Raw genomic sequence first — 23,886 nt, forward strand, 5'->3', positions numbered from 1 at the left:
GTGATAGAGCGAGTTGAATAATGACACAAGCACTTACTGAAGAGGAATGTTTCCTGCGTTGGGCTGAAACAAAGGACCGAAATGGGCTTTTTGTGAGCTTTTATCTCCCCATAGCAGAAGTTGGCCTTCACGTGTATCAGCTTCACAATACCAAGCCTTCCAGCAGCTGCCAGGACATTGAACTTTCTTCTCTGCCCCTCTGTATCCACCATGGATAAGCAAGTCCAGGCCACGCTGAAAAACTCCTGCCAAAATACACATCACACCCAAAGCCATAACATGAATGGCAAGATCAAGGTTTACACCAAGAACAGTACAGAAGAAAACATTGTCTAACTTGGGGCAGCAGTGATTGATGTACGGCTCCATTTTTCTTCCCACTCACTTTGACACCTGGAGCATACCATTCAACCTCCTTGTTCCCTGATTTAAAACCAGAGTAAATACATTTTAAACATGGAAAATGGGAGATTTGGTGGAAACCCTCTTCTGGATTTTTAAGCAATGGTTAAGAAGAAAGGACTTTTTCGTATATCAAGTTTCAAGTTTATTAAGAACTTGCTGTTCCGCCTATCAGTAAAACCAATTAAGCAGCGTACAGACTAATATAAGGAGAGATGAGAAAAAGAGAAAGGGGAAGACTTACAATAATCATAATAGAAAAGAGGGGTAGGGAGACACATTGGGGGGGGGGGGGGGAGTAATCTCAGAGCAAAGTGATGCCAGAGCCTATGTATGAGGCAGCAAAGGACAATGGAACACCTTCAAAAAGAGGTAGGTTTTGAATCTTTAACTGTTCTAAAGAAGGTTGTGGTCTGCTTGGTGAAGAGGGGATTCTGGGGAGCAAAAACAGACAAGATGGAGTCCTGAAGCTTTATAACTGAGTTCCTGGAGGAAAAGTCCATAGTCTGCTATTGAGACAGACATGGGAAACAAACTGCTTGCTCTGGGATTTGGTAGCATGAAGCGTTGCCACGAATTGGGTTTCTGTCAGGTACTTGTGACCTGGATTGGCCACTGTTGGAAGCAGGATGCTGGGCTAGACGGACCATTGGTCTGACCCAGTATGGTTAAGTGTTCTTTTGAGTTCAACCCCGGCCTGGATTGTCTACAAGAAAAGATCATGCAGTAGGTTTGTTTTTTTGCCTCTGCTCTGGCTTTCTGCTGAGAGAAACACTTATGCTGAGTCCCTGGTGCCTCAAGATTTAATTTTCTGAATTGGTGGGGAAGTCCACCTTGAAGAACTGTTGGCAGTCAGAGGAAGCAGACAGACTCACAGTGAGTCAATGAAATGGCCACCATCTGCTTCAGACTACAGACTTAGCTCAGCAGCAGCACACACCACTGAGAGATCCTTGAAGCTCACAGGTCTCTAAAGGTGATGCATCAGAGAAAAGGAAAGTTGAAGACCTCTTTTATGTTAATGAATTGCCTCACTAGCAGCAGCAATACTGGGGAGGCACAAATTATCAGCTAGCAATACTTTGAAGATACAATTTAATAGTGGAGACCATGCTGTATAAAGCAGCAGTTGGCACTTGAGGAAGCTGTTGTAGCCTCAGGGAAGGTAGATGAGAGTTTGACTTGGGGGTAATTTTATCATGCTTTTTTTCATGTATATGCCAGTATACATTGTAAGGAGGTTGGAGGGTCTAAGCAGCTCAGGAGGAGGTATGGGGCCAGACTACATTCCCCAGAAGGCCCTGAGAGAAGGGATCGGGGTGGTAGGTCCCGAAACCCGGTATGGCCCCCACGTGGAAGGGAGGGAGAAAAGGACTGGAGAGAGCAGCTGCGATGGCAGGCGAGGGCCAGAAGGGGGAGCAGGGATGACAAAGCTCAATACCCTTGGGTTAGAAATCAGTACAAGATTCCTTCCACCTGGGAGGGGGAGGAGGTCTCCAACCAACAGCCTAGCAGAGAGGCAGAGTTAATGGAGTGTTTGGAGGAAGGAGAGGGAGAGACCAACACACCAGGTTTGGAGGAGCCAGTGGACATGGACTGTAATTGTACTTTGGGGCAGAGTTGCAGGGACTGAAGGCAGTGGGTGGTCACAGGAGTCAATTAGCTGTGTTGTGGGCGGTGTACTGCCATTCTGCAACCACCCAAGCGGAAAGACTTTTAAAACTGAAACCCAGGCTGTTGAACTGGGGGAGAACTTGGATTTAAAGGGAAGTTTTTTTCTTGTTGCTTTATTTTGGAAACGGAATGGGACTTTAACTCCTTGAACTGAGATTTGGTGGAGGAGGGGAAATAAACTGTTGGGAACTAAAAGCTGTGTTTTCTGAAAGGACTTTATTTGTGGACTGCTAAAGGGAGCCTACCACCCCTGAAGGTTTGCTACCGGGATTACAGTTATTACAACATACATAAAATACCTCTTATAAAATCATCCTACGCCAAAGGCATCTCTAGGCAGAATTGTTTGGGCTGGCAATGGGGTTGGAAGCTATGTATGGAAAAGGGTAAGCCAAAATTACATTTCTTTAGATTTTGGTGACCAACAGGGGTGGGAGCCCTACTGGCACCAGTATTGTTCATGTGATGTCTATGTAAATTGAATCTTGTCTTAAGCATCTGGCCTGTTTCTCCAATATAGCATCCTTCATTACATTTTTTACACTGAATGATATATACCACAAATGTAACGAAGGATGCTATATTGGAGAAACAGGCCAGATGCTTAAGACAAGATTCAATTTACATAGACATCACATGAACAATACTGGTGCCAGTAGGGCTCCCACCCCTGTTGGTCAGCATTTTACAGGACCAGGACACTGTACCAGTGACTTCACAGTGAGAATCCTGACAGGTAACTTTAAAACCATACAAGAACGTAAGACCTTTGAAGTCAGAATGATTGAATATTTGAACACCCAACAGAAAGGACTTAACAAGGATCTGGGGCAAGGTTGCCAGATGGGAAAAATTTTCCCAGCCCAAAATCAGCATAAAACCTGCCCAAAAAACGCCCAAAATCAAACCCCGCCTCCCACGTCACAAACCCCGCCTCTCACGTCAGAAACCCCGCCTCTCGCGCCACAAACCCCGCCTCTTGCGTCACAAACCCCGCCTCCCCGCGTCACCCCTGACATTGTTAACCCTGTCCCTGACGTCGACACGTCCCTGAAAAGCTTCTATTGGACCAAATTGGACCAATAGAAGCCCAGGGAAAGCTTCTATTGGACCAAATTGGACCAATAGAAGCCCCGGAAAAAAAAGCACACAGCGGCCACAGAGAAGAGCCCAAACCCGCACCCCCGCAGCCGCCAAACTTTTGCCGCAACTGCTGCAAGAGAAGCCGCCCAGTGTTGCGGGAAGACCGCAACCCTGGCAACTCCGATCTGGGGTTCCTAGCCCATTATAAACCATAAAGCTGTATTTCTCTGTTGGTCACCCTCCCCTCACCTATCCACACCTATCCTGTTAGGACATCAATGATATGCTTTGATGTCCCCATGCATACCTCCTACCCACCCCCATCCTCCCACCCTGTCAGACTGTCATAGTAATGCTTGAATGTTTTCACTTATATACACTGTCAGCTAGCACATTTGCTTATTTCCGATCTGAGGAAGAAGGGCAACCTTCGAAAGCTAATCAAGAAATGTATTAAGTTATGTCCAATAAAAAAAAGGTATCATCTTATTTTCTTTTCCATGTTTTATTTTGTTTGATTTCTATTGATAACCTTAAGAGTGGACTAACACGGCTACCACACTCCTCTACTTAGGATAAACCTTACACTTCTATTCTGTAACACACACATATACATGCTGCGACGTCAGACTCCGTCCAACTGGAACTAAGGATGCATGCAGCTTTCACAGCACGACGAGGATGAAGAAGTTAAAGAAGACCGCGGCTGGGCTGGCGGGTGGTTGGGGTCCCCCGCCAGCTGAAGCAATATTTTAAAAAGCCGGCAGGAGGAAGCGGACCTCGGGGGTAGGTGACGGAGGGAGGGAGGGAGGGTTAACGGCGGTAGGGGGGAGGCGGCGGCAGCCGGGGGGGGGCTATAATGTGCCCCCTCACTCTAGCCCCTGCCCCCCCTACCGCCGAAACTCAGATACGCCCCTGCTACATAGTAAACTGATCACATCCTAGCAACCCCACCTACGAAAAGGCAACACTGCAAACATCAGGTCCTAGACAACCATTGAAGAAACTGCAATATTTATTGGGAATATTTGGATTTAAAGGAGATAAGTTAGATTCTAGCAGAATTTGATTGTTGTGTCAAACTGTGGCATTGCTTGCTCCTCCTAGAGAACATCTTTTGATAGGGAAGTTGGTTGAATCACTGAGAAAGCAATCACCTCATAGCAGGAGGGGGCTGGTGTCTGCATAGTGAAACAAAGCCTACTTTGAAGCATTTCCATCCATGTGCTGGACCTGAATCACAATACTGCTAACTGCTTTCTGACTTTTTTATTCTTAAATGTCTCAACTGTCTGGCTATAGGTTTAGCTACCTAGTATATATATATTGTGATCAGGCAGGGAGCATGGATTGGGAATCCGAAGGACCAGGAAGAGGAAAGTCCCTTTTGTACCCAAAATCCCCACAGGAGAACAGGGCCAGAAGGTCCAGAACCAAAATATCCAGGCCAGTTCGGGAGAGCAGCTTGTCTCCATCTCCATTGAGGTTATTGGGATCAAAAGACTACAAGTCCCAGCAGTTTTTGAGGGAAGCACCGGGTAGGACCAGGAAGTGCTACCCACACTACAAGTCCCAGAATCCTAGGGGAAATGAGGAGGATCTGAAGGGGCTTGATCAGGATGATAGGAGACAGCTGGGTGGAGGTGATCAGGAGGAGGAGGAGGAGGAGAGACAGCTGGGAGGAGGTGTGGTAGAGGAGCCCATGGACTGGCAGGCAGGGGAAGGTGGAGGATGGTTAGAGAGAGAGGAGATCCCAGAGGGAGAGCCCATGGACATTTCCTGTTCTAGCTCGAGTCAAAGGTGGGCAGCTGAAAGGGCTCATGGCAACATGGTTCTTTGACTTGATGAAAGGAGGGAAGAAGTGGCTACAGCAGCACTCTAACAGTAGGTGAAAGTTTCACCTGGGGGCGGGTGGGTGGTTGTCAGGTGTTGGAGCTGATGAGGAGGGTGGGACCCAAGTGCCTTCCCTCCCCATAAGGGGAAGGGGAAGAAAGGAAGGCTGAAACGGGGGTGGGGATGCCCTTCAGACTGAGAGTGACTATTGCCCTGGAATTAAGGGTGGACTTGGAAAAGTGCTCAGAGACCCAAGCAGCTGGAGGAGCTGCAGTTGCGAGCACTGATCAGAAGCTAGAAAGGGGCGGATAGAGGAGCCTAGTAAAACCAGCGTCTTAGCTGAAGCCTAGGCGGCCGCCTAGGTCAGAGCTGGGTGTATCCATTGGGGGCCAGAAGGGGAAGAAAGCAGAAGTGACTGACCTGGTTTCTCCCTGTGAGAGGATTGGCAAACTGGGAGATCCAGGAAATTGAGGTAGCCTGTGGATTACAAATCTGGCAGTGTCCCGTGGATTACAATATATCTATTCTCTAGACTTTTATTGCTTAGTTAATTTGTGTTGACCGTGAATCTATACTGTGGTGTACTGCTCTGTCGTCTAACCTAGACCCCAAAAAAAGAAAAAAAAAAGTTCTCTCTCCCTTTCTACCTCGCTCTGATAGTAGAGGGCCTTTCTAACTGTTTCTTGTCCTTTACACTGCTAACACTTGCTGTAGTATTCTAACTTTGGCTACTGTACTGTGGACAAGCTCTGCAAGGTTTATTTTCCATTGCTAGTCCTAGGTAAGAAAGTAGCTTTAGTCTTACAACTGGTTTAATTTGCAGTTAAATTAAAGAAACTAGTATATTTATTGGGGATATTTAGATTTAAATGAGAAAAGATAGATTCCAGCAGAATGTGATTCTTCTATCAAACTGTGTCATTGCTTGCCACTTCTAGAGAACATTTTTTGATAGGGGAGTTGGCTGAATCACTGAAACTTATAGTTCTACCCACCCTCCCCAGGGTTTGCTACTTATATATAGACAACCCCAATAATCATTAACAGTACTCCTCTGCCGAACGCCTTTGGCTGAAATCCCGTGCCCATGCTGACTTCATACATTTCAAATTCTTGCTGACCTCCTTCCAGTCTGCTCTTTTACTTGCCAAACAGGACTATTAACATCCAGTTGACAAATTCTCTTGGCTCAAACCCTCGACGTCTCTTCGCCACACTGAACTCTGTCCTCGAAGTTCCTTCACCTCCAACCCCCCCCCCCTTCACTTTCTCCCCAGACTCTGGCTGAGTACTTTCATGATAAGGTTCACAAGATTAAACTTGAATTCTCAACCAGGTCACGTCCACCTCTCCTTCCCTTAGTCCATTCTCTCAACCCTCCAACCCCTGCCTCCTTTTCTGAAATCACTGAAGAGGAAACTACACATCTTCTTTCCTCCTTGAAACTAAATACCTGTTCCTCTGATCCTATTCCCACCCATCTGCTTAACACTCTCTCTCCTACTCTCATCCCTTTTACCTGTCATATCCTCAAACTTTCACTTTCCACTGCGACGGTTCCCGATGCCTTCAAACATGCCGTAGTCAAAACACTCCTTAAAAAACCTTCATTGGACCCTACCTGTCTTTCCAACTATCGCCCCATCTCCCCCCACCCTTTCCTATCCAAGATACTTGAACGTGCTGTTCACCGCTGTTGCCTTGACTTTCTTTCATGTTTCACTAGATGTAAGTTTCTATGTTACAAAAACTGGAATTCTTTTCTTATAAACATGCATTGAGACATATATTTTTTTTGGGGGGGGGGGGAGTTTTATTTCTCTGGAGATTTGGCCCATTTTTGAACTTGATGTGTCTTCTTGCCCATTTTTCCCTCATGCCAAATTTTATCTCAATCGGTTAAATTTGTGGAGAGGTATTTTGCCCCCAGACAGACATTTCTTGACCCCTTTTGTATAATTCTTTCCAACTTCCATAGGGTTGAAAAGAAAAAAAAACCAAAAACACAAATCTCACCTCTTTGGCCACTTTGTACTTTTTCAGCACTTTCCCCGTCTCACAGTCTATTACACAGACGGAGTCTCCACCACAAGTTGCCACAGTCACAGATTCTTAAAAAGAAGAAAAAAACCAAACACATTTAAGTAACTCCATGCCCTACTCACTACATCCATAACAAGAGAGTAGGGCACTGGGAATAAGGAACACTACACTGGCATTTTTAATGTCTAGTTCAGCCACAGAAGAGTGTGACTGCAGAGAGATAGTGCCCTGCCTGTTCTCTTAATTTGACATGATCCTTCCTTTGTGCTCCCCACATTGCAGTAGGACTGAGGAACAGCAGTGCAGAATAATGAGCATGCAGTCCACTCCTCCACTGCCCTCACGCTATTCTTAAGTCGCCATTTTTGCCCTCTAAAGGTCTGGAGTCAGAAAAGAACAAGGCAGGTGGTCCACCAAGTCCAATGTGGAAGATAAAACCAAAAGGCAGACCTTGTGAAAAACAGTCTTTATTAGTAAATTAACAGCTCCCAGGAATTTAACATACAGTGCTCGACATGGCCATGTTTCACCAGAATTACAGGCTGCCTCAGGGGCAATGGTTACTAGCTGGTGTAAAACTTCAAAAGTCACCGATTACCGAATGTTTCCAGGAACAAAAGCATTGCTTGTCACATTTTATCAGTTGGACCAGCCAAGGTGACTTTAGAAGTTTTACACCAGCTGGTAACTATAGTCATCTACCCAACATTTGCTAATCAAGAAATGTATTAAGTTATGTCCAATAAAAAAAGGTATCATCTTATTTTCTTTTCAATGTTTTATTTTATTTCTATTGATTACCTTTAAAAGTGGACTAACACGGCTACCACTCATCTTTCTCTAAAGATCTGGGACATCACCACCACACACACACACAGATACATACCAAAGTTCTGCTTTAACTCCCCACCTCAGCTGCTCACCTTTCCCAAAGCTGTCTCCTAAGCATGGCTGAAAGGCACAGGACCACAGCTGGGTCTTAAAATCCTCACGGCTGTTCTCTCTACTGTGACTCTGGAGAAAATGGAGTGGTTCCAGGTGAATCACCTCCTACAAGAAATAGAAAACAATACAAGGATATTCATTACTATAGCGAAACCACTGGAGAAATGGGGATACTGCTGTAAAATGATCAGCCCCAGAGGCCCATCTGTGCATTAATTACAAAGGAGAAATTAGATTTTACCAGCTAATTTTCTTTCCATAAATACCTCCAGACTGGTCCAAATGTATGGGTATATGCTCTTCTGCCAGTTAGAGACTGAGAGCCACTGACCCACAGCCCTTACCCTATAAATGGCAACATTTTCTGTTCCATGTGCTACTGTTCAGGCTGGCCACGGCACCAAGAACAATCTCCAAGGTGATGGTAGTGGTGGCAGCCACACTGAAGTTAGGAGTTTATAACTTCACCTGGATCAATCAATCATCCAAACAGGGATGAATTAAAGTGAGAACAGAGAGGTTGCAGATTGGGTGATCAACTTTCTACAGGAGTTGGGGTGGGCAGTTCACTTTCTACAGGAGTTGGGATGGGTGGTCAACACTTCCAAGAGCAAGCTGGTCTAGTCTCATACAGTAGAGTACTTAGGATTGAGCTCTGACACTCAGCAGGGCAATGCCTCTTTCCCTGAGGGGAGGAGACAGAAGCTGCAGGTGCAAATCAGGGCTGTGCCCAGGAATGTGAGACCCAAAATTTGGGATCATTTGCAAGTTCTGGGATTCATGGAAACAATGCTAGAGCTCATGTCATGGGCCAAGACTCTCATGTGCCCATTGCAGAAGTCCCTACTGTCCAGGTAGTCTCCCCAGATAAAGGATCTGAAGGTCCCTTTGCCCTTCCTAGATGAGGTGAGAAGCAGTCTGTCCTTGTGTCTGTGGCTGGACAATCTAGAACAGGAAATGGACTTGGAGTTGCTGGAGTGAATCCTGCTATTGATGGATGCCAGCTTGAGTGATTTGGGGGGCTCATTGACTGAGCAAAGTGGCTCAGGGATGCTAGTTGGAGCAGGAGGCATTCCTGAAGATCAACCATCTGGAAGAAAGGGTGTTCCAAGGACAAGCTGTGTGAATTCTCTCAGAAAATTCAATAGCGGTGGTATCCGTCAAGTGCTGAGGCGACACCACGAGTCAGCAGGTGTCAGAAGAGATGCTCATATGTTGGGCAGAGAGGCACCTATTGGCTTTCTTGGTGGCTGGGGTAGATATGCAAGCAGACTTCTTTAGCAGAAACCTATTGGATCCAGGAGAGTGGAGTATGATGGAGGAGGCCTTTACTAGCATTGTTCAATATTGGGGAAGACTGGTCAAAGTTTTTTTTTCTGTTTTCCTCACATTTTTTATTTATGAATTTATATATTTTAAAAATCCTCCCATTTGTGGAACTGGAAAATGGGCTTCAGTGGTCATTTTGCACCTCAGGCACTGCCACAGCCCCCAGCACTGAGTCCCCTGACAGAATTGCCCACCTAGATCACTGTCTATTCTGCTAGGAGCCATTGACCCTTCCTAGACGATAACTTCTTCCCTCTTTCAAGACTCTATACCTGGCTGAGACAAGGACAATGCTTTGTGATGATCCTCTAATAGCCTAGGGACCCTCCCAGGTCTATAACCAGCTATTTCAAGTCTTGTCCAAATAGGTACTTGCCTTTTAAGCACAATCTGCTGGTACTGGTACTGCCAACCAGCTCCTAAGCTATAGGAAAGGGCAGGTGAAACATAGCAGAACCATACTCTTAGCCGTAATTCTAATAAGATCATAAAGAGTGTCCACCAGGTAGCTCATCCCCATCTCAAGAAATTACACTGCTTCTGAGACCTCGTGTGGAACCCTACAAGGACCCCTATGGCAACTATTTTGCCTAGCAAAAATAGGCTCAGGTCACATATTCCCTGTGGACCGCCACCTGAAAGGCCAGAGCTGTCACTTCAAAGAACTGTTTCAACAGCGCTTCCATCCAACGGTTGTGAGGGTCCTTAAAGCACTGCATCCACTTCCACAAGATTGGTCATCTTCTTAGAGCCAGCATGGTTTCAGTCAAGAGAAGTCTTCATTTCTTTGAAGGAATAAATGAACATATGGATAAAATGTGAGCTGGTAGATGTAGTGTATCTAGATTTTCAGAAAGCTTTTGACAAAGTTCTTCATGAGAGAGACTTCTGAGAAAATTAAAAAGTCATGGGATAGGAGGCAATTAGGGGCATAATCGAAGAAGGCACCCAAGTTTTCCTGAGGACGTCCTCGGAAGTCCCGGTGAAGGGGCGGGGAAACCCGTATTATCGAAACAAGATGGGCGTCCATCTTTCGTTTCAATAATACGGTCGGGGACGCCCAAATCGCGAAATTTAGGTTGACCTTAGAGATGGTCGTCCCTGATTTTCGGCCATAATGGAAACTGAGAACGCCCATCTCAGAAACAACCAAATTCAAGCCATTTGGTCTTGGGAGGAGCCAGCATTCGTAGTGCACTGGTCTCCCTGACATGCCAGGACACCAACCGGGCACCCTAGGGGGCACTGCAGTGGACTTCACAAATTGCTCCCAGGTGCATAGCTCCCTTACCATGTGTACTGAGCCACCCAAAGAAAAAAAAACCCACTCCCCACAACTGTACACCACTACCATAGCCCTAAGGGGTGAAGGGGGGCACCTACATGTGGGTACAGTGGGTTTCTGGTGGGTTTTGAAGGGCTCACATTTACCACCACAAGTGTAACAGGTAGGGGGGGGATGGATCTGGGTCCACCTGCCTGAAGTGCATTGCACCCACTAAAACTGCTCCAGGGACCTGCATACTGCTGTGATGGAGCTGGGTATGACATTTGAGGCTGGCAAAACATATTTAAAAACTTTTTTTTTTTTTAGGGTGGGAGGGGGTTAGTTACCACCAGGGGAGTAAGGGGAGGTCATCCCCAGTTCCCTCCGGTGGTCATCTGGTCAGTTCGGGCACCTTTTTGAGGCTTGGTCGTAAAATAAATGGACCAAGTCGACCAAGTGCTCGTCAGGGACGCCCTTCTTTTTTCCATTATCGGTCGAGGACGCCCATGTGTTAGGCACACCCCAGTCCCGCCTTCGCTACGGTGCCAACATGCCCCCGTGACCTTTGGTCGTCCCTGCGATGGAAAGCAGTTAAGGATGCCCAAAATCGGCTTTCGATTATGCCGATTTGGGCGACCCTGGGAGGACGTCCATCTCCCGATTTGTGACAAAAGATGAGTGTCCTTCTCTTTCGAAAATAAGCCTGAATGTCATTCTGTAGATTAGGAAATGGTTATTGGACAGAAAACAGAAAGTAGGGTTAAATGGCCGTTTTTCTCAATGGAGGAAGGTGAATAGTGCAGTGCTATTTAACATATTGGAGGAGTAGTCTAATGGTTAGTGCAACAGGCTTTGATCCTGCAACCTGGGTTCAATTCCCACTGGTGCTCCTTGTGACCCTGGGTGTCACTTTACCATCCAATGCCCCAGGTACAACGTAGATTGTGAGCCCTCTAGGGACAGAAAAAGTACCTACATATAATGTGTACAGCACTGTGTACATCTACCCTCCAATTGCTCACTTACCCTTGCTCAAACTTCTCCTACTCCCCTCATCCCTGCATTCCTACATTCCTATTTCTTTTATTACTCCGATAATACTCAACTTATTTCTCTCCACCAATACTTTGTAATCCCAATTACTATGTAAGCCGCATTGAACCTGCTTTGAGTGGGAAAGCACGGGATACAAATGTAATAAATAAATAAATAGTAGCGCTATAGAAATGAGTAGTAGTAGTATTTATAAATAATTTAGAAAATGGAACGAGTGAGGTGATTAAATTTGCAGATGACACAAAACTATTCAAAGTTGTCAAAACACATGCAGATTGTGAAAAATTGCAGGAAGAATATGGGAAACTGGAAGACTGAGCATCCAAATGGCAGATCAAATCTAATGTGGACAAATGCAAAGTGATGCACATTGGGAAGAATCCGAATCATAGCTACCTGATGCTAGGGTCCACCTTACATAGTAATATAGTAAGTGATGGCAGATAAAGACCTGAATAGTCCAAATCCAGCCTACCCAAAAGGTACATTCATTATCAATTCAAGATTTAAATCAACAATGGGCATTATTTACTTGATCATGGTCTTTCTTTGGTGTTTCTGGGACATAGACCTTTGAAGTCCACCTGGCTCTGTCCTTATGTTCCAACTAATGGAGTTGACGTCAAAGCCTATCCAAAATAGTCTTGTCATTTGCGGGACAAAGACCATAAAAGTCTGCCCATCACTGTCCTCACATTCTAAACCACTGGAGTTTCCATCGAAGCTCTCTCCACCCACCCTAAACCAGATCGCCATATGTAGGACTCAGAGACTGTACAACACAGCTTTTTTTTTTCTACAGTTTTTGCAACCACATCCAAAGCGATCTATCTGGGGCGACGGAGGGTTAAGTGACTTTACCCAGAGTCACAAGGAGCTGCAGCGGGAATCGATCCCAGTTCCCCAGGACCAAAGCCCGCTGCACTAACCGCTAGGCTACTCCTCAGCTCAGCACCGGCCTTAGTTGATGCAGCCAGAGTTGCCATCTAAGCACCACTAAACATGTAAACACATATGCAACCCTTAAGTTTTGATTTTTATATAATTTATTTTCTAATTAGAGATCCTCTCTGTTCATCCCATGCTTTTTTGAATTCTGCCACTCTCTCTGTGAAAAAGAATGTTTTGACATTACTCCTAAGTCTACCAACCCACAACCTCAATTCGTGTCCTCTAGTTTTACCAGTTTCCCTTCTCTGGAAAATATTTGTTTCTATATTAATATCTTTCAAGTATTTAAATATTTGTATCATATCTCCCCTGTCCCTCCTCTCGGTATTCAGGTCTCTTCCCATACGTCTTTTGGCGCAAGCCCCATATCATTCTTGTCACCTTCTTCTTTCTTACATCTTTAGCAAGATATGGCCTCAAAAACTGAATACAATACTCCAGGTGGGGCTTCACACACAATACTCCAGGTGGGGCTTCACCAACGACTTGTATAGGGGCATCAACACCTCCTATCCTCTGATGCTTACACCTCTCTCTATACAGCCTAGCATCCTTCTGGCTATGGCCACCACTTTGTCACACTGTTTCATCGCCTTCAGATCCTCAGATGTTATCAGTCTAAGATCCCTCTCCCTGTCTGTGCATATCAGCCTCTCACCGCCTAGCACATATGTCTCCCTTGGATTTCTACTCCCTAAGTACATCACTTTCCATTTCTTTGCATTGAACTTTGCCAAATATTAGACCATTCTTCTAACTTCTGCAGATCCTTTTTCATGTTTTCCACTCCTTCCGGAGTGTCTACTCAGTCGTAAATCTTGATATCATCTGCAAAAAGGCAGACGTTACCTTCTAAACCTTCAGCAATGTTACTCACAAATATATTAAATAGAATTGGCCCCAGCACCAATCCTTGAGGTACTCCACAACTCATCTTTCCTTACTCCAAGTGAATTCCATTAACCATCATCCTCTGGCATCTGTCCTTCAACCAGCTCCTAATCCAGTTCACCACTTTGGGTCCTAACTTCATCCTGTCAAGTTTATTCAACAGCCTCCTATGAGGAACTGTGTCAAAGGCTTTGCTGAAATCTAAGTAGATTACATCTAATGTACATCCGCAAAACAATTCTCTAGTCACCCAGTCAAAGACTTCAATCAGATTCGTTTGGCAAGATTTACCTTTGGTAAAACCATGTTGTCTCGGATCTTGAAACCTATTGGCTACCAGGAAATTCACTGTCCTATCCCTTCAGCATCCCTTCCATTACTTTTCCAATAACTGAAGTGAGGCTTACAGGCCTGTAGTTTCCAGCCTCTTCTCCGTCACCACTTTTGTGAAGAGGGACCACATCCGCTCTTTTCCAATCCCAAGGAACTGCCCCCCGTCTCCAAGGATTTAGTAAACAAATCTTTAAGAGGATTCGCCAGAACCTCTCTGAGCTCCCTAAATATCCTGAGATGGATCCTGTCCATTCCCATGGCTTTGTCCAACTTCAAATTTTCAAGTTATTTATAAACACTTTCTTCTGTGAACATAAGTATATAAGTATTGCTACACTGGAACAGATCGAAGGTCCATTAAGCCCAGCATCCTGTTTCCAACAGTGGCCAATTCAGGTCACAAGTACCTGGCAAGATCTCAAAAACAGTGCAAAACATTTTATTCTGCCTATCGTAGAAAAAAAAAAGCAATGGATTTTCCCCAAGTCCATTTTAATAATGGCTTATGGACTTTTCTTTTAGGAAGCTATCCAAACCTTTTTAAAACCCCACTAAGCTAACCGATTTTACTATATTCTCTGGCAATGAATTCTAGAGTTCAATTACATGTTGAGTAAAGAAAAATGTTCTCCGATTTGTTTTAAATTTACTACTTTGTAGCTTCATTGCAAGCCCCCTAGTCCCAGTAGTTTTGGAAAGAGTAAACAAGTGATTCACGTCTACCCATTACACTCCACTCATTATTTTATAGACCTCTATCATAACTGCCCTCAGCCGTCTTTTCTCCAAGCTGAAGAGCCCTAGCCACTTTAGCCTTTCCTCATAGGAAAGTCGTCCCATCCCCATCCCCTTTATCATCTTTGTCGCTCTTCTCTGTACTTTTTCTAATTCCAGTATATCTTTTTTGAGATGCGATGACCAGAATTGCATACAATGTTAGAGGTGCGGTCACACCATAGAGCGATACAAAGGCATTATAATGTCCTCATTTTTAGTTTTCCATTCTTTTCCTAATTATATATAACATTCTATTTGCTTTCTTGGCCGCCGCCGCACACTGAGCAGAGGGTTTCATCGTATCAATGATGACGCCTAGATCCCTTTCCAGGTCGGTGACTTCTAATGCATTACGTAGCTATAGTTTGGGTTCCTCTTTCCCACATGCATCACTTTGTACTTGCCATTAAACGTCATCTGCCATTTGGAAGCCCAGTCTCCCAGTCTCATAAGATTCTCTTGTAATTTTTCACAATCCTCTTGCGATTTAACAACTTTTAATGACTTTGTGTTGTCAGCAAATTTAATTACTTCACTAGTTATTTCCATCCCTAGATCATTTATAAATATGTTAAAAAGCAGTGGTCCCAGCACAGACCCCTGAGGAACCCCACTATTTACCCTTCCCCATTGAGCATACTGACCATTTAACCTTACTCTCTGTTTTCTATCTTTTAACCAGTTTTTAAATCCACAATAAAACACTACCTCCTATTCCATGACTCTCCAACTTCCTCTGGAGTCTATCATGAGGTACTTTGTCAAATGCCTTTTGAAAATCCATATACCCAATATCAATCGGCTCACCTTTATCCACATGTTTGTTCACCCCTTCAAAGCAATGTAGGCAAGTGAGGCAAGATTTCCCTTCACTAAATCCATGTTGGTTTTTGTGCTGTATCCATTCCATTCTCATATGTACCTTTGCCAGTCAATCATCGTCCTTCTCCAGGATTTTCTTCCGTGAACACAGAAGTATTTATCAAGTTTGCTTTTCCCTTATCATTCTCCATATAGCAGCTCACAGCATCTTTCAGTCGCACAATTCCATTTTAAGTCTTCCTCCTTTCACTAACATACCAGAAAAACTTCTTGTCATCACTCCTTATATTTCTAGCCATTTGTACTTCCGCCAGACATTCTCTCTCTTGGCTTCTTTCAATTTCATCCAGTATTCCTCTCTTTGTTCTTCTTGAGTTTTTCTGTATTTCATGAACGCCAACTCTTTAATCTATTTTCTCAGCCACTTGCTTGGAGAACCATATCGGTTTCCTTTTCCTCTTTTTATTTACTGTCCTTACATAAAGGTTAGTAGCTATATTTATAGCTCCTCTCAACCTAGACCACTGCCTTTCCACTTCTCATATGTCCTCCCAGTCCATCAGCTCTTTCTTCAGGTATTCCCTCATTTTGCTGAAGTCAGCATATTTGAAATCCAGGACTTTGAGTTTGAGTGGCTGCCCTCCACTTTAGCTTTTATATCAAACCAAAGCGTTTGATGATCACTGCTGCCCAAGTGGGCACCCACTCAGACATTAGACACACTTTCCCCATTTGTGAACACCAGATCCAGCGTCGCTTCTCCCCTCGTGGGTTGTGTCATCATTTGTATGAGAAGAGCACTTTGAAAAGCATCCACGATCTCTCTACTTCTTTCCAATTCCCCAGATGGAACTTTCTAAGCTGCATCCAGCAGGTTGAAATCTCCCTGCAACGGCACCTCTTTTCTTGCCCAACTTCTGAATATTTGTGACCAGACCTTTATCTAGTTTCTCCAATTGTGTCGGAAGTCTGTAGACAACACCCACATGGACAGAGGTTCCAACATTTCTTTTCAAGGTGATCCATATCGCTTCTTCCCTGGGCCCCTGGCATTTCAGTTGCTGAGATATCATTTCTCACATAGAGAGATACTCCTCCACCTTTATGACCATCTCTATCATTCTTAAACAGATGTTCACATCCCATTTATGGGAATCATTGAACCATGTCTCTGTGACAGAAACAATGTCTAAGTCTGCCTCTAACATCAGGGCTTGCAGATCATGAACTTTGTTGCTTAGACTGCGAGCATTTGTGGTCATCACTTTCCATCTACATTTCAGTGGCAGTCTCATCTTTTGTTAAATTTCTTCTTTAGTCTCTCTTCCTGCTGTGTTGGTAAGAAGTGATTTGCTAAGACAGTAAAGAAAACAATGAAAACAACTAATGTCACCTCTTGTCTTTATCTGGGGGTGACCCCTAGAATTGACCTGCCTCCATATGCCACCCCCACCTCCTAGTTTAAACACCTAGATACATATTGTCTGAATTTCTCTCCACGGATTTTTTTTCCTGCCACAGTGAGATGCAGTCCATCGTTACAATATAGTCTTTTGTTTTTCCACGTATTGCCCCATCCTCCTATGTACCTAAAACTTTCTTGATGACACCAGGCTTTAAATCATCTATTGAAATTCTCGGTATTTTGTAAACTTTTCTCTCCCTTTCCAAAAGTAGGTAGTACTTCAGAAAAAGCTGCCATTTGTACCAAAGCTCTCTGTGCAGCAAGTGGGGTATTCTTAGTCAGGATAACCCCAACCAAACAGGCACTTTAAAAAATAAACCTTAAATATTAACACCACCAGCACGAACAGAAATGGGGACCTTACTGATTTTGGTTGTTCAAATTAACACCTCAGAAAACTAAACTTCCAAAAGCCATTTACCCAGGTGAAAGGGAAAACTCTGCACACTCACCCAGGCTAAAAGTACATGTGGAGAACTCTGCAGCTGGGTGGGCTGCTCTGAAAATGGTCTCCTGAATTATCTGCATTAATTTAGTACTGAAATGAGCTCCACTGTAAATAGAAATTGAAATCCTTTCTACAGCAGTACGTTCAATATGGTCTGCAAATGCTGCAAACAGACCTTGTGTTCAGGGTAACCATTATGGATATTCTTGAACTACATTTGCAAACATTCAGTCAAAGAAAAAGTTCATTTGCATGCTTTGGTTACCTTAGCGTGAACAACAACAGGATAACACCTGTATGAAAATCCAAAAGCAACAAAAAGTAGAGAAGACAACAGATGTATAATCATCACATTCAGGATTTACGTTATACAGTGCTGCTTCATATTGAATTGACCAGAGGGGGCAATTTAAGTGAAATTCTAGCCCAAAAGGAGCAGCGTCTAATATTCTCCTGGAACACTGTTCATCCTTTGGGATTGAACAGGGAGGTGGAGTGGCTTTGACTGGTGTTAATTTGACCCCCTGTGGTTTAACAATTGTTTCTGTGCTTTGGTATTCACGTTTAAGGGCTGAAGGCTCTGGAGGGTTTAAGAAAGTTTTAAGAAAGTTGCTGTTACTTTAAGGGAAGCTGTTTCCAGCTGGTAAATGTTAAGGCCAGAGCTTCATTAATTCAGGTACTTATGGAGCATGGGAGCGTGACTTCAGACGCTCTCCGTGGAGTGAGGAAGGATTCCAGAGGCGATCTCACCCGGGGGATTTATGATGCCTGCAAATTGGTTTAAAAGATTAGTATTGTGAGTTATTTTGTTTTAATATATTGAGTTTGTCTGAAGCATTGTGAGTGTATACTTCACCCTGTAAGTGTGGTATGTTTGTAAAAGAGTGTTTTCCTATTTTTAGTTTCCCTTTCTGATGAAGACTTTTGAAACTCGGCCAGAGTTAAAGGGAGCAGTTATTTTGATGGCAAGATTGGAATGGATGAATGATATGTGATTTTAATGAAGCACAAGCACGAGCACAATATACCTCAAGGGAAGTGAAATAATTATGTGAATATGGGTGTATATCGCATTGTGGGTTGGTTTATGTAAGATATGTGGGGGAAGTGAGATCAGGGTGTCATGAATTAACATTTACCTTCTTTAGGTTCAAACAAATGTTGAATGGTATGTTTTATTATCCATGTATTAGATGGTAATAAGGAAAGCACCATAATTTATGGGTGGAGGTTTGAGCTCAAGTCTAGCAATATTTAATGTGAATAGTTTATGACCTATACGTATGTATTATAAATATACGCATACACCGGTGATTAAGATCTACTTGGGCTCAGCTGTATGTACATACACAAATATTAGGAGGTGGAACATCATATGTGCAATGATGGTTCCATTGTGACACCACCGCATATTCCTCTTGGGGTGTAAACGGTATGGTCTGAGCACATTTAAAATAATTTAAAACACTTTATAGTATTTTTTTTAAGTGCATACATAAAAATAAAAAAAGATAAATTATTTTGAACCCAAGTTTAATATAGTGAGTGAAGACAACAGATGTGCCAGCTCTGGGAGTATATGAAAGAGGATCCCACACAGGTGACTGTCCAGGATAGAAAGTTTTATTGGCACTAAAATGGACCCAAGATGGGACCGTGTTTCAGAGGAGCAACCTGCCTGCCTCAGGGGTCATAGAAACACTACAAGTAAAACAATAACATTTAAAAACAATGCAATGCAATAAAATGTTGTCTTAAACACCACTCCTGGCTGTGGATACCCTGATCTGCAAGCTAAAAGAATACGAAAGGTGTTGACTGCCTCACAGCTCTTTCTATAAAATTACCTTATTTTTGCCATTCTTTCTGGGCACTGTAGAAAGATCCTTCTTTCCATGGTGCAGCTGTCCCCCTGCTTGGAGAGCTCTTGCAGTCTTCGTAAGAGGCTCTTCCTCACTCAAACCTTGACGTGATCTTTTTGCTGTTTGCTGGCTGTGCTTACGATGCTGGGGTGTCTCACTTTTTCTGGGTATGTTCTGAATGCTTGCAGCCATTTCATTTTGGTTACAATCTTCTGAGCTTCCTGGCACTTGGTTACACCTCCTGGAGAGGTTACGTAAATGGACAGATCTCTTGGAAACAGGAGACACTGGCACAGGACTGTGATGGGGATGGGGCTTCTTGCTGGGGGATGCTTTTGAAAACTCTATCCCAGAAATTTGTTTTTTCTTGCTGGGGCTTCTTAAAACCTAGAAAAAGAATAAAAAATAACCTTTTTGTTTTTCAAATAAGGTTTTGAGGGTAGAACAGGACGGTTCTGTGAATCAGTCTAAGATAAGATATGGAGCATGTCTACACCATCACCAGACAATGATGTGAGCAGGGAAGAAATGTCAACTGAACTTCACAATCCATCACCACAAAGCAGTAAGTGTTTTAAATAAATTACTCCTAAAAATGCAGGGCTGGAAGTTCTGGGATGATGCTGGTGTAGACTGAATGCCCCCAGTTTAATAAGCCAACTGCTTGACATTCTGAAATTCAGTTGAGTGTAATAATCTGCCATTGAGAAAGACATGGGGGAAGCCACTGCTTGCCCCAGGATTGGTAGCATGGAATGTTACTACTAATTGGGTTTCTGCCAGGTACTTGTGACCTGGATTGGCCACTGCTGGAAGCAGGATACTAGGCTAGATGGACCATTGGTCTGACCCAGTATGACTATTCTTATATTCTAATGTAATTCAGTTAGACCTACATGCTGAAAGGTAACCTAGAAGGATGACTAAGAAAGCTGCATTTGTGAAAGAATAGTAAAAAATCTCAAAAGGGCTATCAAGAGCTTTCTACGACCATCTCCCTCTCCTCTGTGATTTGCCTTTCATCAATTCACAGTCAGGATTATTTTATTTTTATGACACTTTTACAAGTTGCCAAAGTAATATATAATGAATAAATTTTCTTTCTACATTTTAATTTACTAGGTAGTGGGCTGTACCAAATATTCGTATTCGATTCAGCCCTGAATAGTGCCCTGAATATATTATATTTGGCTGAAGATTTAAATTTGAATACAAATAATCCAGGGATCTACAGTGCTAGTTCAGGAGCCGACAAGAGAAGGAAAAATACTAGACTTAGTCCTTAGTGGTGCTCATGATCTAGTGCAGGGGGTAACGATACGAGGGCCGCTTGATAACAGTGATCATAATATGATCGGTTTTGATATTGGCATTGAAGGAAGTGAAACTAGGAAATCAAGTACGCTAGCGTTTAACTATAGAAAAGGTGATTACGACAAAATGAGAAAAATGGTGAAAAAAAGACTGAAAGGAGCAGCTCGCAGAGTAAAAAACTTGCATCAGGCGTGGATGCTGTTTAAAAACACCATCCTGGAGGTTCAGGACAAATATATTCCACGTATTAGAAAAAAGGGAAAAAAGACTAAACGTCAGCCGGCGTGGCTAAACAGTAAGATAAAGGAAATCATTAGAGCCAAAAACAATCCTTCAGAAAGTGGAGAAGAGAACCAACTGAAAGTAACAGGATAGATCATAAGGAATGCCAAGCCAAATGCAAAGCGGAGATAAGGAGGGCAAAAAAGGACTTTGAGAAGAAATTAGCGTTGGAAGCAAAAATACATAGTAAAAATTTTTTTAGATACATTAAAAGCAGGAAACCGGCCAAAGAGTCGGTTGGGCCGCTGGACGAAAATGGTGTTAAAGGGGCGATCAAGGAGGACAAAGCCGTAGCGGAGAAATTAAATGAATTCTTTGCTTCGGTCTTCACCGAGGAGGATTTGGGGGGGACACCGGTGCCGGAAAGAATATTTGAAGCGGGGGAGTCGGAGAAACTAAACAAATTCTCTGTAACCTTGGAGGATGTAATGGGTCAGTTCAGCAAGCTGAAGAGTAGTAAATCACCGGGACCTGATGGTATTCATCCCAGAGTATTAATAGAACTAAAAAATGAACTTGCGGAGCTACTGTTAGAAATATGCAATCTGTCCCTAAAATCGAGTGTAGTACCGGAAGACTGGAGGGTAGCCAATGTTACTCCGATTTTTAAGAAGGGTTCCAGAGGAGATCCGGGAAATTATAGACCAGTGAGTCTGACATCGGTGCCGGGCAAGATGGTGGAGGCTATTATTAAGAATAAAATTGCAGAGCATATACAAAAACATGGACTGATGAGACAAAGTCAGCACGGATTTAGTGAAGGGAAGTCTTGCCTCACCAATCTAATGCATTTTTTTGAGGGGGTAAGCAAACATGTGGACAATGGGGAGCCGGTTGATATTGTATATCTGGATTTTCAGAAGGCGTTTGACAAAGTGCCGCACGAAAGACTCCTGAAGAAATTGCAGAGTCATGGAATCGGAGGTAGGGTATTATTATGGATTAAGAACTGGTTGAAAGATAGGAAGCAGAGAGTAGGATTGCGTGGCCAGTATTCTCAGTGGAGGAGGGTAGTTAGTGGGGTCCCGCAGGGGTCTGTGCTGGGTCCGTTGCTTTTTAATGTATTTATAAATGACCTAGAGATGGGAATAACTAGTGAGGTAATTAAATTCGCCGATGACACAAAATTATTCAGGGTCGTCAAGTCGCAGGAGGAATGTGAACGATTACAGGAGGACCTTGCGAGACTGGGAGAATGGGCGTGCAAGTGGCAGATGAAGTTCAATGTTGACAAGTGCAAAGTGATGCATGTGGGTAAGAGGAACCCGAATTATAGCTACGTCTTGCAAGGTTCCGCGTTAGGAGTTACGGATCAAGAAAGGGATCTGGGTGTCGTCGTCGATGATACGCTGAAACCTTCTGCTCAGTGTGCTGCTGCGGCTAGGAAAGCGAATAGAATGTTGGGTGTTATTAGGAAGGGTATGGAGTCCAGGTGTGCGGATGTTATAATGCCGTTGTATCGCTCCATGGTGCGACCGCACCTGGAGTATTGTGTTCAGTACTGGTCTCCGTATCTCAAAAAAGATATAGTAGAATTGGAAAAGGTACAGCGAAGGGCGACGAAAATGATAGTGGGGATGGGACGACTTTCCTACGAAGAGAGGCTGAGAAGGCTAGGGCTTTTCAGCTTGGAGAAGAGACGGCTGAGGGGAGATATGATAGAAGTGTATAAAATAATGAGTGGAATGGATCGGGTGGATGTGAAGCGACTGTTCACGCTATCCAAAAATACTAGGACTAGAGGGCATGAGTTGAAGCTACAGTGTGGTAAATTTAAAACGAATCGGAGAAAATTTTTCTTCACCCAACGTGTAATTAGACTCTGGAATTCGTTGCCGGAGAACGTGGTACGGGCGGTTAGCTTGACGGAGTTTAAAAGGGGTTAGATAGATTCCTAAAGGACAAGTCCATAGACCGCTATTAAATGGACTTGGAAAAATTCCGCATTTTTAGGTATAACTTGTCTGGAATGTTTTTACGTTTGGGGAGCGTGCCAGGTGCCCTTGACCTGGATTGGCCACTGTCGGTGACAGGATGCTGGGCTAGATGGACCTTTGGTCTTTCCCAGTATGGCACTACTTATGTACTTAAATCCTGAAATAAATACCTACCCAACATAAATGCCTACACTCTGCAACACAGCAAAACCATAATGGACACTATATAACCTTTCCTCTCTTCGATCCTCATTGTACCTGAAACACATGAACCTTTATCCGACCACAACATTACCTTGTATTTGTTTCTCTACCAGACTTGGCGAACGCCTTTAAGGTACTATTGTAAGCCACATTGAGCCTGCAAATAGGTGAGAAAATGTGGGATAAACATGTAACTGAATGGCATTAATAGTGTGAGGGGATGGTGTGCCTTTAAATATCGGATAAGATGGCCAATACTTCACCTTCCATTTAGGAAGCACTGCTTCCTGGACTTGGGCTCCCTCTGGGAGTGCTGGCCAAAAAGGCAGGTAGATATTATTAAAACTGACTGTGTTGCAATAGTTACTATACGGTAGGACTGTCTTTAGAATATACTGAGTGTTTGCCATGTTGCTGTTTTTATGTTGTAGTGTATCCTTCCGAAGAAGCATTTTGCAAAACTCTGCATGAGTTAAGGAAACACCCTTGTGGTTTTTAAGGAAATACACCCTTGTGCACTGAGAAATCCTGTAACAAAGTAACATCATGGAATTACTCCAATACTGGTAAACAGATTGGATTGGTAATTTGACACCACCTACAGTTACCAAAGGACGGACATGTACAAATATTGATCTTGATTACTGTCAGTGAATAACTGTGGTTCCATCTGGGACGTGTTACATATCATTTTTATCGTCTACATTACCATCATCTAGTATGTTCAAGACATTGGAGAATTGAAAAGTGATCTTCATTTATACTATGGTGGAGGAGAACTTTGATTTTCAGATATAATTATTTTGATATGGACTACCTGGACTTTGTTGAAGATACCATTTAGATAAGCATCTAGCTGATCTTGGTTACAATGTTTATTTAATTAAAAAGTGCATGTCAAGCAATCTTTTATGCTATTGAAAAGGTCTTTGTTAACAAATTTTAATTATTTAAATTTGCTCACACCT

General features: G+C 43.5%; 1 protein-coding gene across 1 annotated transcript in view; it reads right to left on the bottom strand.

Moving 5' to 3' along the window:
• LRWD1 (leucine rich repeats and WD repeat domain containing 1) overlaps positions 1-23,886 on the bottom strand; it is a 117,685-nt gene that overhangs the window by 31,070 nt on the left and 62,729 nt on the right. The window contains exons 7-10 of the mRNA XM_030185862.1: positions 19,167-19,568; positions 7,959-8,085; positions 7,009-7,103; positions 38-245 (exon numbers count right to left, since the gene is read on the bottom strand). Of these exons, the coding sequence (XP_030041722.1) occupies positions 38-245; positions 7,009-7,103; positions 7,959-8,085; positions 19,167-19,568 (832 nt within the window). The remainder of the gene's footprint in view (positions 1-37; positions 246-7,008; positions 7,104-7,958; positions 8,086-19,166; positions 19,569-23,886) is intronic.

Source organism: Microcaecilia unicolor, chromosome 13 (assembly GCF_901765095.1).
Source record: "Microcaecilia unicolor chromosome 13, aMicUni1.1, whole genome shotgun sequence".
In the NCBI taxonomy this organism is placed as follows: domain Eukaryota; kingdom Metazoa; phylum Chordata; class Amphibia; order Gymnophiona; family Siphonopidae; genus Microcaecilia; species Microcaecilia unicolor.